At 38.6% G+C, this 21097-nt stretch overlaps 1 protein-coding gene across 2 annotated transcripts in view; it reads left to right on the top strand.

Annotated features, from left to right (window-relative positions):
* ptprfa (protein tyrosine phosphatase receptor type Fa) overlaps positions 1-21097 on the top strand; it is a 229810-nt gene that overhangs the window by 174693 nt on the left and 34020 nt on the right. For both annotated transcript variants that reach the window (XM_079628592.1, XM_079628591.1), the window contains exons 13-18: positions 5509-5626; positions 6557-7138; positions 10512-10609; positions 10699-10955; positions 14502-14583; positions 18558-18773. In XM_079628592.1, the coding sequence (XP_079484718.1) occupies positions 5509-5626; positions 6557-7138; positions 10512-10609; positions 10699-10955; positions 14502-14583; positions 18558-18773 (1353 nt within the window). The remainder of the gene's footprint in view (positions 1-5508; positions 5627-6556; positions 7139-10511; positions 10610-10698; positions 10956-14501; positions 14584-18557; positions 18774-21097) is intronic.

Genomic DNA, 21097 nt, shown 5'->3' with positions numbered 1-21097 from the left:
GTGTGTGTGTGTGTGTGTGTGCGTGTGTGCGTGCGTGTGCGCGTGTGTGTGTGTGTGTGTGTGTGTGTGTGTGTGTGTGTGCGTGCGTGCGTGCGTGTGTGCGTGTGCTCGTGCGTGTTTGTTTGTGTGTGTGTGTGTGTGTGTGTGTGTGTGTGTGTGTGTGTGCGTGTGTGTTCTGAGATGTGGCCATACGGCAGGAATACGCCTCCATCTGCCTCCTGAATACAGCTTGTGTGGTGTGATTGTAGACAAACACCTCCTTCATTCTCTCTCTCTCTCTCTCTCTCTCTCTCTCTCTCTCTCTCTCTCTCTCTCTCTCTCTCTCTCTCTCTCTCTCTCTCTCTCTCTCTCACGCTCTGTTCAAGTGCTTTCAGCCATAGTTTTTTGGATTGGTGCTCTTCCATTGGGGAATGGATTAACATCTTTATGAAATTTCACAAAGAAATGGTTTTGTCACTAAAATCTTTGAGATTTATCTTCCCTCGTCTCTCTAAAGATAAGAGCCTGTACCCTGAAGATGCTGAAGTTATACTACACGACTCGAAAGTATTGCTGCTGTCTGTCTAACGCTCTTATTCGCTTGTCCACGGGGAGCTTTGTTTTTCCACTGAATAAAGTGGTCGATTTTACCTGAAGTTCGGCTTTTTTTCGCTGAGGGAACTCTGGATTAATAACAGCAGGCCTCAGCAGGGAAAATATTTCTGAATGCAAATTATAAAATGCAACTAACCATATAATCATGTTGATACAACAGTTGTACTACAGTATGCCTGTCTGTGTATTCGTTGTGATTTTTCAGTGGTAGGTTAAAACGTTGCACCAGTAGGTGGCAACAAGTGACTGTCGGGATGAGTGAATCAATTGAATCAATAATTGAACAGTTTTGTTAAAAAAAGCGGATTAATTTAGGAACGAGCATGTGACTCTTGTTTATTGAACTGTTGTATAAATGCAATACAACATTTTCACATTCGTGCTGTTTTTCCACATGCTTTTCTGCATTCTTGTTTGTGTGATAGAAATGAGAAATTGTGTGAGAAATTTTTATATATTTAACAGCAAATTGGAGTAGAAACATAATTATGTAATCAGAAAGTTGATATAAGAACTGCCTCATATACAATTTAAATGTTTGCATACATTCATATATTTTTATTTGATTGATTTGAATTTGGCCTCTGTTAATTTTATCTTTTAATATTGTAATGTAGCAGTGAGAGAGTTCCCTGTTTAAAGCATTATAGTTCAATATCATTAATTAGAGATTAGAAAAATTAGCCTGAAATATTTCCAAATGAATTGATATTGAATCACACTGTGAAATATTTGTCAATACCCAGCCTTATTAAGTATCAAAAAAATTGTAGTTTATTTATGAGGAAGTGCTTCCAATGATTGGTCTTACTATATGCTAAATAAAAATGCAACACAAAGCAAAACTATTTTACATATATGAATATTTCACCTTTACCATTTATTACTACAAAACTTTGTGGGAAAAAGTTGATTTGATTATGTCTTGATTTATATCTCTTGATCAATAAATTGAAAATAATCAACTCTAAAACATTTCGCAGGCTAGAAATGGCTCTTTGTGCTTTCAACAGAATGATAAAAAAAAAGATAAAAAAAAAGAAGAAGCATGGTCCAGTAATCACAAACCACTGGCGAATTAATTAAAGTGATAGTTCAGCCAAAAATGAAAATTCAAGAGACTCTCATTCATCTTCGGAACACAAATTAAGATATTTTTAATGAAATCTGAGAGATTTCTGTCCCTCCATTGAAGGTCTATTCACCACCAATCTATGACGTTTCAAAATGTCATTAGTTCTTCTGTGCCTGAATTTTAATGTATTATGTACGTTCGCTGACCAATGTTTTTATGTTCATCATATAAATCGATCACGTCTCTTCAGAAGACTAAACCACTTGATCCATATATGGATTAATTTTATGATCTCTTTATGAACGGAATAGACTTTCAGTGGAGGGACAGATTAAAAATATCTTCATTTGTCTTCCGATTATTAGCATACAGTCATACAGGTTTGGAACGACATGAGTAAATGATGAGAGTATTTTCATCTTTGGGTGAACTAACTCTTTTAAATGCGCTGTTGAGAAGCTGTGGGACCCAGCGCTGAGCACATGCTGGCACCCTGCGTCCCTCTTACTGTGCCCTACATATTTATAGAGGCTCGTGTTCAACTGCCATGTGACGCCATGCCCTGTTAAACCTCTCCGTCTGTATGTGGGTCTGTCTGTGTCTCTGTGTGCAGCCCTTTCCATCGCTCCGTCTCTCTGTGTTTCCATTTCTTCTTTATTAATGAGTCGTGACAGTGATATCACTCTAAACAGATAAAGCGGCGTCTCTCTCAATGGTGGTCGGCTCTAGTAAACTCTGTGTTGCCACAGGCAGCCTATCCATCATGCCTTAATGTGAAATGTTGAAGTCTTCCCACTTTTCAGGACCCAATGACTCTCCCAAACACATGCTAGAGATAAGACAGACTCCTCAGAACAGGAATATAAAGCAAGAGAGGGATCCCTGCCACGCTGCAGCTTTTAACTAGCATTTAAAAGCGTTAGATGATTCACATTTTCTTCTGATCTCCCGCGAGAGAGTCTGGAATATACGTCTAGCTGTGAAGTGATAATTAAAGCCAATGTGAAAATCAACTGTTTTTCTTCTGTATGGTGATATACTTCCAAGAGAAACTTGATTTTCCAATGAGAGAAAATGGGTAGAATGCGGATTTATCCATCTGGATTGTGAAAAGCGTGAATTACATGTAAAATAAACAATCATATTGACTTTAAGAATGTATTATGTTTACAGTAAGAGGAAGACTTTTGTTGTTTGGATGAGGATACTCTCTGGGTGTATTCACACCTGCTTTGTTTGGTTCGATTGAATCGAACTCTAGTTCGTTTCCCCCCTTGGTGCGGACCTTTTGGGCAGGTGTGAATACAGCAATCGAACTCGGGTGCGGACCAAACAATCGAACCGAGACCCAGCTGAAGAGGTGGTCTCGGTACGGTTCCAAACGAACTCTGGTACGGTTCGTTTACGATGTGAACATGAACTGACCCAATTGCAAGAAAGCTCTGCGCCTTTGAGTTAACAGGCCTCCGTAGTCGGAGTTGCGTTATGGGAAAGTGATCTGTTGTTGATTTACTACATTTTGGCATAATGGTTTGTGTTATTGTTCGTTCAAGTGCGAAAGAGAATTTAATTCCGGCGCGCTGTCTGGCCACACGATACTGTTGCGCGTCTTTCTGCGCGTCGTGTGTGCATCATTGGAATGGAATGAATTAATGTGTGCGCATCAGGACATTCACATACAGAGCGTTCTCTTTAGTCTAATCACGCATAAATGCTTTAAAAGCATTTGCATGAATAAGAGCGAGTTCATATAATGTATAACGATAGTTACAATACAAGGATGGTGGGTGGGTGTGTGTGTGGGGGGGGGATGCTGCGTTAATTTACGTTAAACTGGTCTAACTTAATCGCAAGCGTTAACGTTGACAGCACTTGTTAGTATATACAATAGCTTTTTTTTTGCACTTCCTAATTTCCCCACTTGAGAATCCTTGTCCAATGAATGGACGACCTTAGCACACGTGTGGTTTTGTTTACAAATTTTGGTTCACTTGCAAAAAGAGCAGTGTGAAAGCGAACCGCACCAAACAACAACAACAAAAAAATTTATTTGGTCCGGACCAAAGCAAGTGAACTATCGGACTTTCCTGGTGTGAATACACCCTCTAAAAAATGCTGGGTTGTTTCAACCCAATTTTGGGTCAAATATGGACAAACCCAGCCGTTGGGTTAATTTTTTTAATTACATTTTTAACCCAAGGTTTGGGTTTGTCCATATATGCCCCAAAATTGGGTTGAAACAATCCAGCATTTTTTAGAGTGTAGCATGGGTTTACTTTTTTCAGCTGGTCTGTTTACAAGGAGTCATTCATTATGAACAGCACATGCACAAGAAATTGGGAAATTTCAAAGTCAATGATGTCTGTATATGTGAGCTTGAACAGGTGGGTTTTCTGTACTACAAACATCTAAGAATGTAAAATCTTTTACTTGTTCCAATTTCTCTCTCTCTTTTTTTCCCAAGTTTCCCATAAAAATGCAGACTGCAATATGTCACATGTCTATCTTCAATAGGAAGAAACTTTAGAAGGGTTTTGGCGGCTGATTCGCGGCCTCCTGCTGTTCTTCCAGACTCAAGCAGCTTCTCCACACATTCAGTGAAACAAAATCCATGCATCCGCTTTCCCCAGTTTTGGTTGAGATGACAATATTTAGACACTCTGATGGGTTTTTCTGTGCATGTTTTATCAAATGTACCAGAGTCTGTCAGGGGAAACTAGATCCACAAGAGTAGTGCTGGGAGAACTGGTTGTGAAACGAATAAAACTAGAATTATGACCTTCCAAAAATGATCTAGATCTTAGGGAATAAAATCAGATTCACATTAGGCACCAAGCGCATCACACATTCATCATGATGTAATAATTTCGGCTTTAAAGGCACTTCCACGGGCTCCTTCAGCGCCGCAGTGAATGAACTCGAAGTCAATATAAGAGCCTTTTGTGAGATTCAACAATCCTGCATTGATTCTAAATGAAATCTAAAAATATTTGAAACACTTTGCATGCAGAACGAGTGCGGTGTGAAGAACAGGATTTGTCCATTATCCTTGAGTTATAAGGACACAAAAAGAGCAGCTGTGAAAGCATCTCACAACTTATTGACCACAAGAAAACAGGATTATATCATCCTTTAAAGCCCAGACAAAGTAAAAGTCAAGGAAAAACATGTGACTGATAGGAAACTGAAAAGCACCTTGACCAGGTAGACTCAAAATTGAGACAAAGCTGCATGTCCTGACTGAATGCTTAAAGTTTAATGAAAACCTTGAAATGCACTTCAACAATATTAAACAGACATGTCAGAAATTTGACAGCACGCTGAACGATGAAAAAGGACCAACCGCACAATATGTCTCTGCTTGCCATCAATTCTTTCTCTCTCTCTCTCTCTCTCTCTCTCTCTCTCTCTCTCTCTCTCTCTCTCTATCTCTCTATCTCTATATATATATAAATCTCTATCTCTCTCTCTATCTCTACCTCTATCTCTCTCTCTATATCTATCTCTATGTCTCTCTCTCTATCTATCTATCTATCTATCTATCTATGTATCTATCTATCTCTCTCTCTCTCTCTCTCTCTCTCTCTCTCTCTCTATCTATCTATCTTATCTATCTATCTATCTCTCTCTCTCTCTCTCTCAAATTCAAATGAGCTTTATTGGCATGACTTGTACAGTATTGCCAAAGCATTGGCCATTACATAAGCAATTAACAAATAATCACAAAAGTCAATAAATCAATCAGTAAAAAGAAAAAAATGCATGAATATGTTTATATAATAATCTCTCTCTGTCTCTCTCTGTCTCTCTCTCTCTCTCTCTCTCTCTCTCTCTCTCAGGAGGCCATCATCACCGGCCTGTTGCCTGAAACGACATACTCTGTTACTGTGGCGGCGTACACCACTAAAGGAGACGGAGCGCGGAGTAAAGCCAAAGTAGTGACGACGACTGGGGCGGGTGAGTGTGTGTTTTATTCCAGTCACAGATTAAGAGTTCATTGAAAGTGCATTTAGTATTTTCAGATGTAAAAAGTTCAGTCCACGATGACCTCGCAGTGACCTCCACTATCACTATAGCTGTATTTTCAGCTTTACACCCATTTCAGGAACTGTAGATTATATAGAAGTGGAGATTCATTCGCATCATTCTTTTTCTTGGGTTAGGGAGGATTTATCAGTGTGCTGCTTTGCTAAATGAATCATGGTTGACCATACTTTACACCAAAAGCGGAGTGTGCAAAATTGGGGGAAAAAAACTTATATTGATCGTCGATCATTTTTTTAATAACTTAAACAAATAACTCAATCTCTTTCCAATTGAGTTTTCATAGGTCATATTTTCACTTATTATTTAAATCAAAATATTGAACAAAATAAGAAATATATTACTATTATTGTAAAATGTATTCAAATTAATGGGAAAAAAAAAAATATATATATATATATATTTTATGTTATATGCTAAACCAATGTTATACCATCAAGCTTTTATTTTGGTGGTCAGCCGGCAATACATATATTGCTATAACTAAAAAAACTAAAAGTAAAAAAAAAAATGTATTTCTTGAATGACAAAAACGCATACCAAAATTACTAAAACAGAACATAAAAAATTAAATATTAAAATATTAACAACAACTATAATAGTATATCAATGATACTAAAATAGCACTGGTTTCGGTGGCTTGATTCAGAGTGGCTTGATTCACAGTAAATTAAGACCAATCTGAGACGCTAAAACACTGTCAATCGCAATATCTATTTTATTTCTCATGCAGCGCTACATCAAAAAACCATACTGAAATAAAGCTGTGTTACTCTAGTATTAGCCATGACTGACAAAATGAGGAATAATCTGACGGATATGTCGCATCTCTGTCACTGGTAGTTCCAGGCAAGCCCACCATGATCATTAGCACCACCATCGGGAACACGGCGCTGATCCAGTGGCAGCCTCCTAAAGAGATGGTGGGAGAACTGATGGGCTACAGACTGCGCTACAAGCGTGAAGAGGAGGAGAACTACACCACCCGTGACTTCAGGCGCAGCGACGACCACTTCACCGTCACCGGCCTGCACAAGGGCGCCACCTACATTTTCAAGCTCTGCGCCAAGAACCGCGCGGGAAACGGAGAGGAGTACAGTAAAGAGATCAGCACCCCGGATGATGTTCCCAGCAGTTACCCACAAAACCTCAGAGTCGTGGGCCTGACCACCACCACGACCAAGCTGGCCTGGGACCCCCCGGCTCTGCCCGAGAGGAACGGCAAAATCGTACGCTACGTGGTGGTGTACCGTGACATCAACAGCCATCAGAACCAGACCAACGGTACCGCCGAGACGCAAATGACCATCCAGGGTCTGCAACCGGACACCACCTATGACATCAGAGTGAGGGCGTTCACGGGGAAAGGTGGAGGTCCGATAAGCCCCAGCATCCAGAGCAGAACCATGTCTACCTCCATGCCTGGTGAGTTATTTATTTAAAGATACAATATGTAATTATTTTCGCTGCTAGGGGTCGCTAACCTCTTACAATAACAAAGGCGTAGGCTGATGACGCAACATTTTGGATCTTGATTATGGATCTTGTCATCAAGCCAATGGATCTAATAATGTTTATGGATGAGTGAATACATTGATGTTTTTATCATGACTGTGGTATGAAGCAGGCGCGATTGCTAATGAGAGACAGATATCAGCGCCATTCACACGAGTCCCGCGGATATAAAGGAATAATGGCATTTAATTCTACCGAACTACCCACAAATGCTGAATAAATACTCACACACGTCAGTTTATTAGACGAATGGTAACGCAGCGCTGTTCACTCGCTCTAAACTATCACACTAAACTGCATTTGAGTGTGTTAAAGTTATAATGTTATTCTATGTGTTAGTTTGTCTGTATGAGAATAGCAGTAAGCTAGATCATCATTAGAATAACATACAGATCATATTCTAACATTTCATCATGTTGAGCTGTATAACATTGATTAGTTTTATGTACATTTGCTCGCCTGTCTAATAAAGTACATGCAAGAGCGGCGTCTCTATCAAGTCGAAGTTTGTCGCGGACGCTAGCTCTCGGCGTCTCGAGAACGCCACGCTGAAATTGATCCTCGGTTTAGTTCTCATTTTTTCCCAAAGTCTGCTTGCCACGGTGCATAATGTTTGAACGAAACAACAACAGTGTGAGCGTGCCGATAGACGCTACGCACTACGCAGTTGTCCACGTCTGTCGCCATAGTTACTTTGGCAGTACGAGCGGAAGCCAGGGATTACGCGGATATTACGTCAGCGACAGGCGACAAGTGAACAGGTTTTCCGGGCTGGACAATTATTTAAAATTGGAATTTCTCTGAAATTAAAAATCTTTGGGAACTTTTGGGATATAAGTACAACTGCAGGAAATATATCACACTGTGCAAGTGTGGATACTGTACTACTGTCATCAGCAATCTCAGAGTATACTTTTTGAAAGTGTCAACATTAGAATTTTCATCGGTAAATGTCATATGAACAAGTAAGTAACATTCACTTTTGTTCTGACCAAATTCGGGGGGTGAGGGGAAGCATTGCAGTAGCTATATCATGCTGATGTTGTCACTGGTGATTGTCGCTTTAAACTTTCGGGATCCGCCATACCAAGTGCTAAGCTAAATCTCCACCTCCATCATCCACACACGCTAGCCGGAGACTCCTTCTCTATGTGTACAGAAGTGACGTAATGACGCAAAGACATGCTCGAAATTCCCGCGGAAATCCACCAGTACCACTGGAATTAAAATCATTATTACAAGCTTACCGTTTTGAATCGAGGTAAGGCAAGCAGATCGTTTTGAACACTGGCTGGTTACGTTTTTTTTTCAAAAATGTCTTTTTTTATATTTTTAAACCCAAAAAAGTGCCGGACTGCAGCTTTAAGTAATAAAAAGTGGGTTTTATGGTTTTAGTTTTAGTGCGTGCTAAAGGATTTTTTTCTAAGGAGAAAAATCTGAGAATCAGGAGATTTAAGAAAAATACATCTCCATTTAATCTCCATTTGCTGTTGGGAAAACCATCTGAGACATTAAAGAGATTTCATCTGTGTTTTTGCTCTGCTAATGGTTTGGTCCAGTGAGATTCCACTGTGGGAGGAGATACTCAGTGCTGTGTGATAAAAATAGAGCCAAGCATCTGAAAAAATGCCTTGTCGCATGATTCTGTGGACAGTCGCATCTGTTAGGACAAAATCATGAATTAATTCGGACAAGATTTGATTCAGTGCGTTTATTGATGATGTCAGTTCCCACCCAAAAACATTTTCCACTCACTACTCAGTTTCTGTTGAGAATGTGTCACGTTATGGAAGTAAAGTGTTTTGTGATTGTCATATTATGTTTTTGTGTGTTGCAAAAAGATCCAGGCAGTTTCAGCCGTTTGTCGGTTTGTCTCATACACACGTTCATTGAAAAACTCTCACGCAGAGCAGATGGTTGGAGACGTATGGCTTGTGAATTGCAGTCGCTGCAAAACTTCACATACGCCTCATCTTATGCTAGAAACATTAAAGGGTTACTTCACCCGTATGTCGTTCCCAAAACATGTACGGTTTTCTTTCTTCCATAGAACATATGGACTACCTTTGTGTTATTCTTGGAGCTCAACAACATCCATTTTCATTTCCTTTCGTGCTTCACAGAAAATTGTTATGCAGGTTTGCAACTAGGCCTGTCGTGATTATTAATGCATTATCAGATTGTGTTTAGTTGATCTAATCACAATTATTTGAGATATTAAATAAGGGAAATTTAAGCAGGTAAACAAATGGCAATCAAAGATTAAAGTAATGGTCGAAATACTCCAGTTTTATTGTTATTTAACATTTGCATCATGCCAAACATTCTTGGTTCTTAGAGTTTCACTTTTTATTATATTATATTATATTATATTATATTTTATTTTATTTAGGGCTGTCAAAAGATTAATCGCGATAAATCGCATCCAAAATAAGTTTGTGTTTACATAATATATGTGTGTGTACTGTGTATAATGATTTATATATATAAAAACACACACAATCATGTATATATTTATGAAAAATTTGTATATTTATATATAAAATATTTATATATAATATGAATTATATAAATGTATATACAGTATATAAATGCAATTATTCCTTAAATATATACATGAATGTGTGTGTGTATTTATACATAATAATTATACTCAGTACACACACATATATTATGTAAACACAAACTTTTATTTTGGATGTGATTAATCACGATTAATCTTTTGACAGCCCTAATTATATTATATTATATTATATTATATTATATTATATTATATTATATTATATTATATTATATTATATTATATTATATTAAAGAAAAACATATGGACCTATTTTAGTTGACCAATAAAAAATAAAAAAAATTAATTATAATATAAGGCTTACATTGTAAGTGACATAAGCAAAAGAGACAATTAAATAATTCATCGCAAATATTTGTGCAAATAATCGTCATTTGACGGGCGTATTTGAAACGTCAAGGGTGATGAAATAATGACAGGATATTCGTTTTTGATGAACTATGCCTTTAAATATGTCTGCTGAGATGGCGTCTCTTTCATTTCCCTGCGCTCTGACTCCTCAGCTTCCCTATAGCATAACCCACATGCAGAGGGCAGATAGTCGGCTTTGATTTCTGATGTGTGGTTTGAGATGAAGGCGTTATCAGTCTCGAACTGCATGTTAATCAGTGCAGTGATGCGTTTCCTCTGCCAATCACTGAGAGAGATGGGGTGAGGAGTCTGTGGCATGCAGTAACTCTTTTATTCTCACCTCCTCTACAGAGTTCACTAAAAACTTTGGTGTGAAAGCTGTGATGAAGACCTCTGTCCTGCTCACATGGGAGGTGCCGGAAACCTACAAGTCCCAAGTGCCTTTCAAGGTGCCTTTTCCCTGTCGTTCCACAGTTGTGAAGTAGAAAATGCAGTGTAAAATGAGTCTCATTGTTAACCTGTGCTCCCGCTGTGCCAGATCCTGTATAACCAGCAGAGCGTTGAGGTTCAGGGCGACCTGAAGAGAAAGTTGATCACGCGTTTGCAGCCGGACACCGATTACTCCTTCGTGTTGATGAGCCGAGGGAACAGCGCCGGTGGACTACAGCAGCAGGTCTCCATACGCACCGCCCCGGACCTGTTCACCAGCAAACCGGCCCACCAGAAACAAGACCCAGAGGAGGGCGGCAAACTCACCATCACACTGCCCAAAGTGCACAACAGCGCCCTCGTCAGGTCAGTCAAGTCACCTTCATTTATATAGCGCTTTTAACAATATGTGGCCCTGGACCACAAAACCAGTCACGAGTCGCACGGGTATATCTGTGGCAATAGCCAACAATACATTGTATGGGTCAAAATGATAGATTTTTCTTTTATGCCAAAAATCATTAGGATATTAAGTAAAGATCATGATCCATGAAGACATTTAGTAAATGTCCTACCTTACATGTTCATATATAAAACATTTATTTTTGTGAGTGAATGCAGCACAATCGTGAACATAAATGCACAACTTTAAAGATTTGCTTAATGTTTCGATTTTTCAAATTTCTAAAATTTGATTTGCAAATGGTTGTATCTCGGACAAATTTTGTCCTATCCTATAACAAACCATACATCAATGGAAAGCTTATTTATTCAGCTTTCAGATTGTGTATAAAATAAAATTGACACATAAGACTGGTTTTGTGGTCCAGGGTCACATATAGATTGTTTCAAAGCAGCTTTACAGTGATAATAGGAAATTACAGTAACAGAGATTGTTTTGGCTTCACAGCAGCTCTAGAATAAAGTTATTATCCAGCTGAAGTTTGATTTGATTGATTCACTTCCGTTGCAAAGATCATTAGAACTTAGGGGCCGCAAACACAACACCGTTCTAACAGAAAACCCTTAACGCGCTCCGGCCCGCTCATCCGCACAACAACAGTGTCTGGTGGCTCGAGAACGCAAACCTTGAAATAGGTTCAAAGGTGCAAGCCATGAAAAATTTGGGGGGCAAAAAGTTATCTCTGCGCAAACTTCAAAAACGCAAACCTGTGAAAATGCTGCACATGCGTATTACGAGTTTAGTCTATACACTGTAAAAAAAATTGCTGCGATTAATTAGCACAACTTAAAATCCAACATTGTTTCAACTTTAAAAAGTATGTGTTCAAGCTTGACTTAAAATATTAAGTTTAGTTAACTTAAGTTTAGTTTGGTTAAGTTGGATATTTAAGTTATCTCAACAAATTTTAAGTAATCGCAGCCACATTTTTTACAGTGTAGGTATGCGTGTTTGAATATATATGTGTGCAGGTGTGTAGTCTTTCTTTACAAATTGACCTCAACAAATTACTTGTCAGAAACAGAAACCGTCAGAGAAAAACCTTAATAAAATCATCATTGAATCTTGTGCAGCCATTAACACTTCTGTGGTCATGATAGTGTTGTAAGAGGTGTGCGATATTGACAAAATATATATATATATTGGGAGTAATATTGATTTGTTTCATTTTTGTAATGTTAATATTAATAAAACAATGTAATTTTTGAATAATGTATTATTATTATTACTGTGTAGTCATGTAGAATGGGGAAATTTTTATTTTTATTTTGTTTATCACATGTCTGAGTGACATGAGACATTGCATTGCGCTGATGATGATTGATATGTATTTTACCTGTAATTAAATCTGCTAAATAAATTCTGCTGTGGTCGAGATTATGATTCCCCAGGTTTCCATTTCATCTCGTCATTGAGTTTGCTTGTATCCACAGCAGTTTTTTTAGCTTATTTTTTTCACGTAGTTGTCAGATTTGTTTCCGCTTCATTTAATTTTCAAAAATAACATGCTTTTCTTTATAAAAATATCAAACTGTTGTGTAAATGTCTTTTTATTTTCCCCCAGTGGGAATAAATGGGTGACTATGAAAAGCAGCATTTGTTTTCCTCTTGCAAAATGATGCCCTCTGTTAAAAAATGCATCGCTAACTAATGATCAGTAAAAGCCGAGATTGTTCTTACACGCCGTGCGTCACATATGAGCTACATTAAGTGCTTAGACAATAAACAGAAAAAAATAATAATATAAAAGTGATGTTAACTTTTGCATTGACTGACATTTCACACCAAAGTAAAAGCAAGCATTATCTTTACTGCTCATCTTCCTGCGGTCTGCAGCACTCGAGCACAGCATCAGTGCTTTTATTCCTCGTGTTTATCTCAAAGTGCCCCTTTAGTCAATAGTGTTATCCCTTAAAACTCATATTTGATCACAGAAATGTCATATTTAAACGTTCTTTCCTTGAAAAAAAATATATTTGTGCCTTAAAATAGCCTCATTAAGTATACTTGGACCATGAAAATGCAAATGAGCCCCGCCTCCACTCACTCAGCTCAGAGATCCACTGGTTGACGATCACACGTTGATCTGATTGGCTGTCTTTGGTTCACTGCAGTTTTAAGCAGAAAATACTCAACAATGCTATTGACTTATGAATTTACACATGGCTTGTCTTAAAGCATATTAAAAAACACCGGACTGGGTATCGATTCAGATGTTCCAATTTGATTCGATTTCGATTCGCAAGCTCTGAATTCGATTCGATTTCGATTCAATTCCGATTCTAAATTCGATTTTATTCCTGATTCGACTCAATGAATATAGATTTAATACAAATCCTATATTTTTTTATTTGTAAACGGTGAACATAAGTTTACGAGTGGTTAATTAATAAAAAGAAATAGAGCCACAAACCTGTATATTAAACTCTTTTTATTTTAGGTACTCTTGGGTACATTAAAACCCAACTACAAATGCATACAATGAATAGACAGGATTTTGATGCAAGATGAAAAATTGATGCTGAAAATTAGATGAGTCAGAACAGTCGCATTCCTTGATCAATCAGGATCAGGTTATTTTATGTTTAAGAGAAAACTAACATAAAATCTCACAGCATTAGAGTAACATGGAGGCTGCAAGCCTATGAACACTGTAAAACTAATACTGGCTTTTGGGTGATAGGTATAAATAAATATGGAAAAAAATAGATTTTTGGCATTTGAGAATCGATTTTGAATCGACCACATTTTAAAAATCGATTAATCGAAAAATTTATTTTTTTGCCCAGCCATATAGACACATGAACAACATTAAAAGCTGGATTTTTAAAACAACCCAACGATGATACGTGTTGGCTCAAGGAGATGTTTGCTGGAGTCTCAGAGTTCAGCCAGGGCACATATACAAGAATCCTGTTCCTCTTTGAGCAAATATTAGACCGTTGTGCTTTAGAGACTGAGGCACTTCCCATCCCAGCTCACAGGAGTCATCTCACATGGGTTTAGTGCACTGCAGCGAGCCGGATTTGCCGTAATGCAGTGCAGTCAGAGCTGGCTGAACGCTGAAAATACCCACGCTGCCCGCGGGATCGGTTCTGACCAAAGACGGCTCCCAAATCCTTTCATTAGAAATTACCAGACATATTTCCTCATCAAAGCCAAAGCGAGATTGTTAGAGGCAGTTACATCAGACATTATAGACATCACACATATCAAACAATGCTCTTGCTCAGTCCTGGCATGAGAGTGTGGGAATTACTCAGCTGTTAATCGTGCGATTCAAGTGTTTGTTTCAGTCGCTGAATGAGCCACGGGCGTCACAAAACACTTCAGAAATGCAATCAGTGGTCTAATGTCCATGTTTCATCACACTCACAAACACACTGAACCTGATAGATAGATAGGACATTTTCACTATAATGACACGTTTGTGTGTGTTTTCCTCTTAGGTGGTTTTATATAGCGGTGGTACCTGTAACCACATCAACTCTACGTCGCTGGGAAAACCCAGAGGATATGGATCTGGATGAGGTGAGTGTGTGTTTGTGATGATCACATACAGGTGACACTCAAAAAAAAAAAGTTAATTTATTTCAGTAATTCAACTTAAAAGGTGAAACTATATTATATAGACTCATTACATGCAAAGTGAGATATTTCAAGCCTTTATTTGTTATAATTGTGATGATTATGGCTTACAGCTTATGAAAACCTTTTCACAATATTCTAATTTTGAATTTGGGGTTTCATAATCTGTAAGCCATAATTATCACAATTATAACAAATAAAGGCTTGAAATATCTCACTTTGCATGTAACTTTTAAGTTGAATTACTGAAATAAATGAACTTTTGCACAATATTCAAAATACTCAGTATACTCAGTATACTCAGTCATACGTGAGGCCTGCGATATAGTGCTGCTTGAAATTTTGTGAACCCCTTGTAGAATCACAAAACAAAAAACCAGTAGCGGATCATCCAGGTAACGACACAAAGTTTTAAGGGTTCATAATCTTTTGAACAGGGTAATTTTTATAAATTCAAAAAAAAAAATGTCTTGTGGACTATATGTAAACATCTTTTATGTAAAATATATTATTCAGGACAGTACTAAATAAAAAATAACATGCATTTTCAGGGTTCCCAGGAAATCCTTGAAAGTTTGTGAATCTGAAAAAAAAAAAAATTCAAGACCCTGGAAAGTTTTTGAAAATAAACACCCATAGATACGGGTCCTTGAAAGTGCTTGCATTTATTTTCTGCAAGAAGTTTCCTGGGAAAAAATCCATATTATTCCCTCCGGTCCGCTAATGTGTTATTTCACCAACTCTTCGTGGCCTATGCACACTAGCTTGCTTGATTTACGTTAGTTACGCGCATTTACGCGTTACGTGAAGTGTTTCCCGCGTGAGGTACTTTGTGTTGTATGTTGCCATGACGTTCACGCGCACAAAACTACTACGATGAAACCTCAACGTTTCACAGACACACCGTGACACATTGCAAAAATAGCCTGAAATTATGTAACCTTGCTCTCACTTGAAATGTGTCCCTACCCTGGAAATCCAGAGTTCTCGCGAGAGTTGAATTTGCTCAGCGAGTTACTCTGGTGTCGAGTAATGATGCTCATTAAATATGCTGTATCTGAGCTGCACCAATCAGATCGGATTATCTGATATAGGCGGGCCAGAGGCGAGATGACGCTGCGAAGTCATTAGTAAACATTGCAAGATGGCTATGGATGAACACCAGTTGTTTGAAACGGCATTGGCCGTTACAATGAAAGATTTAGACTTGCCTTTTTCTCTAAAAGAGGAACAGAAGACGGCATTCGAATCGTTTGTTTCCCTCGCTCTGGATACGTCACCCCGTGTATTGTTGTGATTGGTCGTAGAGTTAACCAATTGCGTGCAGTGAGATTTTCAAATGCATCTTGGTGCCGCCCCTCGAGCTGGCCAATTTTAATTAGTTGACGCCAGACCATTAATCTTTCAGATTTAGGTCTGGATCAGTGATGCACGGTTACCCGCGGTTACGAGTCATCCAAAAATATTTTTAATGATATTTGGGTTGTGGTCGGTCGGGTCGTTTGAAATAAAGATGCCAATTAAACCTTTGTCTGAATAACTGGTGCGAAGATGACGCACGAGCTCAGTCTGCAGGCAGAGATGAAAGTGGGAAATCCTTATTTACCTTTTGAATGTTGAGCGCGTTATTAACTTTTGTATAAAAGCTGACGCGGGACAAAATGCCCGATTTCCCAACATTGAACTAAAGCAATGCCATTGTGCCGTTTTAATAGGCTACTTTTAAACGCATATAGCTCAGTAATGTCAGTTTTATGTATTTTCTGAGAGGGGGCGGGGGGGGGTCGGGAGAGAGACGCACACTTCGATTAGACTGGATAAACACATGCAGCATCTTAATTGTTAAGAAAATGAAACGAAATAAATGAATAAATCAAGCCTTTATTACATAACACTAGGCTATATCATACAGCATTCAGAAAAATGCTGCACCCGCACCCCTAGTTCCTACGTCTATGGCCCAATGACACTACGATGAGCATTTACTAGCTGTTTAAAAAATGCGGGTCAGGAAGCGGTCGGGTACAATATTTTCTTTCTTTTTTTTGCGGTCCGAGTTGCGGGCGGGTTAGTTGAAAACGTCGGTCGGGTGCGGGTTGTTTATACATTGACCCACGCATCACTGGTCTGGATTTCCAGGCTAATGTGTCCCCACATGAAGTCCTTGAATTTGAGGCTATTGGACCTGGAAAGTCCTTTGAATTTGAAATTAACCAAGGTGTGGGAACCCTGATTTTGTATGATCCCTCTTATTTTGTTCAAATTATTCACGTTTTCACAGATTCTGCATGGGGTTCACAAACTTGATGGTGTCTTTTCTATGTTCTACATAATGTTAGTATTTGTTGTTATTTTTCTCCTCTTTTTACCTTCTCAGTTCCTCTGCAGCAGCTGTTGAGACACACACAGGCTCTTAAAAAGCTTCTCTTGGCATTATTTAGCTTTTTTTTATTATTACTACTGAGCTTTCGGGCTCCAACACGGTTCTGCTTTCTCATGAGTTTGCTTGCACTCAATAAACTATCGTCTGCAAAACAGGCGAAACTTTTCAGGTGCTGCTGCTTACTGAATATCAAAACGCAGCGGCGCTGTAAAAATCACAACGGTGTCACCAGTGTTTTGAAACAGCCCGTTTTCTCGCAGCCATTCTCCCCTGAGTTGCCCCTTATTTATGAGCGTTGCCGAGTCAAATGAGAGGTGTATTATTGGATCCCGTGTTGTGCTGGTGTTTATCACCACGCTGATATTAGTCCCGCTGTCCCGCTGCAGTCCTCATTCTCTCTGCCGCTAGACCTCATTTGCTCAGATGTAATCCTGTGGCCTTGGATTTGATTCAGCCTCGACCAAATGTGCTTTACTAAACTAAAGAAGCAGTGGTCTGTTGCTTATTATGTTAGTGGCGAGAAAGGAAAAGAGAGAAAGAGTGATGGATGGAGAAACAGGGGAAGTGGTCTATAAAGAGACAGATGAAGCTCTCGGAGACAGTGTGTATGTCATTTTGAATTAATGATGCCTCTGACTGAAGCACCTGAGGCTGATATTCAACCTCTGACCTCTGGGTCACAGTCCAGCTGCTTCATGGACTGAAAGTGCCAATCAAAATAGACCTAAAGTAGTACTATATATATATATACAGTATACACACACAACCGTTCAAAAGTTTGGGGTTGGTACGATTTTTTCATATTTTAGAAAAGTCAGGGCTGCATTTCTTTGATCAATAATACAGTAAAAACAGTGATATTGTGAAATATTATTATAATTTAAAATTACTGTTTTCTATTTTAATATCTTGTAAAGTGTAATCTGAAATCTGAATTTTCAGCATCATTACTCCAGTCTTCAGTGTCACATGATCCTTCAGAAATCAGTATAATATGATGATTTGAAGAAATATTTCTGATTATTATCAATCTTGAAAACAGTTGTGCTGCTTTTCAGTATTCTTTGATGTATCAAAAAATCAAAAGAACAGCATTTATTTGAAATAGATAACTTTTGTAATATTATAAATGTCTGTCACTTTGGATTAAATGAATGCATCCTTGCTGAAACTTTTGAACTCTGGTTTACATGCGTGTGTGTGTATGTATATATATATATATATATATATATATATATATATTTGCAATTATTTTAAAATTATTAAAAAATTAAGCTACGTGAAATTATATTTATTTAATGTTTTTAATTTAATCTTTTTGAAGAAAAAAAAATATTTTTGTTTCATTCTTACTTGTGTTCATTTAATGTGAAACTGTGTGAAAAACTATTTTTAAAGAAATTCTTCTAGCCCTAAAACTTGTAAATGAGGGTATATGAACATTCACGTCAGTGGTTTTATACATGGATGTTTTTTTCCCCAATGTATTGTCATTGTTTGTCCCTGTCCTGATGTGTTCTCTGTGATTTCTCAGCTTTTGGGGAGTAATGGAGACTCAGATGTGAGGAAGAGGAGGAGGAGACAAACTCAGGACTTCCTGCAGCCTTACATCGCTGCCAAGATGGAGTATCTTCCAGAAACCTTTGTGTTAGGAGACGAGAAAACGTACAATGGCTTCTTTAACAAACCTCTACCTGGACAGCAGCAGTACCGCACGTTTATACTGGCGGCACTGAAAGACCGGGACTCAGTGAGTCTCACACACACACACACACACACACAGGGACACACACACATAAATTAGTGAGGACATTGCATAGACTTCCATTGATTTTATATTAGGTTAATGCTATTTTCAATTGCCTAGCACAACCCTTAAGGCCCATTCACACTAACAATAAGTATAAAGATAACTATAAAGATAACTATATTTGCATTCACAACAGCAGACCGTAACATTCTGTTTATTCTAAGCGCATGCTTGACTGTCACTTTAAATGCTTGAGCTCATTACAGCAGGATTGATTCTGATTGGCTCTCAATGTTTTTATCGTTCATCACCTGTATAAAATTGTTCTAAAAATGATTCCAACAATATTGTCTCTCTATCGTTATCGTTATAGCTGTGCTGTGAACTCTGCTATTCTTTAATATTGAGAATGATTTTTAGAACTATATCTTTATTGTAATCTTCATAGTTTTTGGTGTAATTGACCGTTCGCAAGGATCCCTTTGTCCGACAAGCTACGCCGCTCTCACACACACCATGTTCTCACCCAGTGAAAAATACATTGCGGAGCCGAGAGGACAGTGACAACACACTGACAGACACAGACCAGGGTACTTTTGATATTAAACAAAGTCTCAGCTTTCAAATTTGGTCATTTTTTAAAAGAAATTTAAACAGTAAATACAGTTTTGTGGCTCTTTAATGTGTCTGTCAGATCGCTGTGTCGCCTCAGTTAAAGCTGCTCGTGAACCGATCATCTCTTCCTTCTAGTTCATTTATAGCATCAAATAAACATGAATGAACATCAGAAGGAATGTTGTTTTAACCGCGGAAAGGCGTCAGTACACTCCGCTTCTCAAGCTCAAATCCTCCCATGTTAATCTACTAACTCTCCTGACTGCTTTGTCGGACAAAATGGCGGATGGTGAAGTATGATTGGTCAGATCACCTGTCAGATCAAGCTCCCTGCGAAGGGTCAATTGGGCCTTTAAACCTACCTACAGTGTAAAACTGTGCAAAACACTAGATTTAGGGTGCTTTCAGATCTGTAGTTTGGTTCATTTGGTCCGGAACAAGGGCGAAAAATTATACTTTGTAGCATTTTTCAGCCGTTTTGGTTCCTTTTCACACCACACTGATATTGCTCTGATCTGAATCAGTTGATGAAACGAACCAAAACCCAGTCACGTGACAACATCCACATCACTAGTTGGCCAGATGTGTCTTGAACGTATTTCCATAACTGCACTTCGATTGGTCAGAATTAACGTGCGGGGAAATTCCAACTCTTGGAAGTAAGCAAAAAGGAGGAAAATCCAGCAGACAACACGCCGCTTTTTACTATGGAGAGACGACTGCGCGGGCTGACTGTATCCCTGCTCATAGTTTATTATATAGTTCTACTTTAGGCAGACAATAACATCTGAGAATAAAGTGAGGATGCGGCTTGAAAATAATGTTTAATGCACTGCATGCGGCAAAGGCACGTCACTTCAGGAGGAGACGTGCATTAATGTTGCTAAACAGTGACATAATGACTACGGCAGCTGGTTTGGTCCAAAAACGCACAGTTCTTTGGCAGTTGGGTCTGTTCGAGGTCGGATCATGTTCTCACCACAAACGAACCGCTCCAGAGTTCGTTAGAAAGCGTTGATTGGTCCGCTTTTGGTGCGCACCCGAGTGCGATTGCGACATTCACACCTGCGCAAACCAACCGCACCACGGGGGACAACGAACTCTAGTGCGAATCAACCCAACTAAACGAGGCAGATGTGAAAGCTCCCTTAAATAAAAACATGCTTTGGTTGATTTATAAGCCTTTTTGGTAGTCGGTTGTTATAATATTTCACTATTTAAGTACAGCCAAACCTGTACACATACACACACAAACACACACGTGAGCCCTGTGACCAGTTGCATAAACACAGTCATTATGTTAAGAGCCAGTCTGAACAACTAGCCGTTAAGAATGAGAGGAGAGGCTAAATAAGGAGAGAAGGAAAAAAAGAGGAGAGGATTTTGTGAAAGGACAGTCTGTGGTGGGCTGACAAACAGACTAGCGAGTGTGAAATTGGATGAAAGAGGTCGACTGCAAAACTACCGCAGCACTTAAAGAAAAACAGATTAGAGGAGGAGGAGATGAAAGAAAGGAAGGAGAAAGAGACATCACATGAAGGACTGCGGCAGATCAGCAGAGAGTGTGACGACGAAGAGAGAGAGAGAGAGAGAGATGGTATCATTAATGGTGGAGAGACCTGAGCGTTACAGATGAAGAGATGGAGGAGAGGTGAAAGAGAAATGAAAACACACACACACACACACACATGAATATGCATCAGTAAATA

This window comes from Phoxinus phoxinus (assembly GCF_949152265.1).
Source record: "Phoxinus phoxinus genome assembly, chromosome: 11".
NCBI lineage: Eukaryota > Metazoa > Chordata > Actinopteri > Cypriniformes > Leuciscidae > Phoxinus > Phoxinus phoxinus.
Note: the sequence above shows the minus strand (reverse complement) of the source record. Positions and strands in the feature narration are given on the sequence as shown.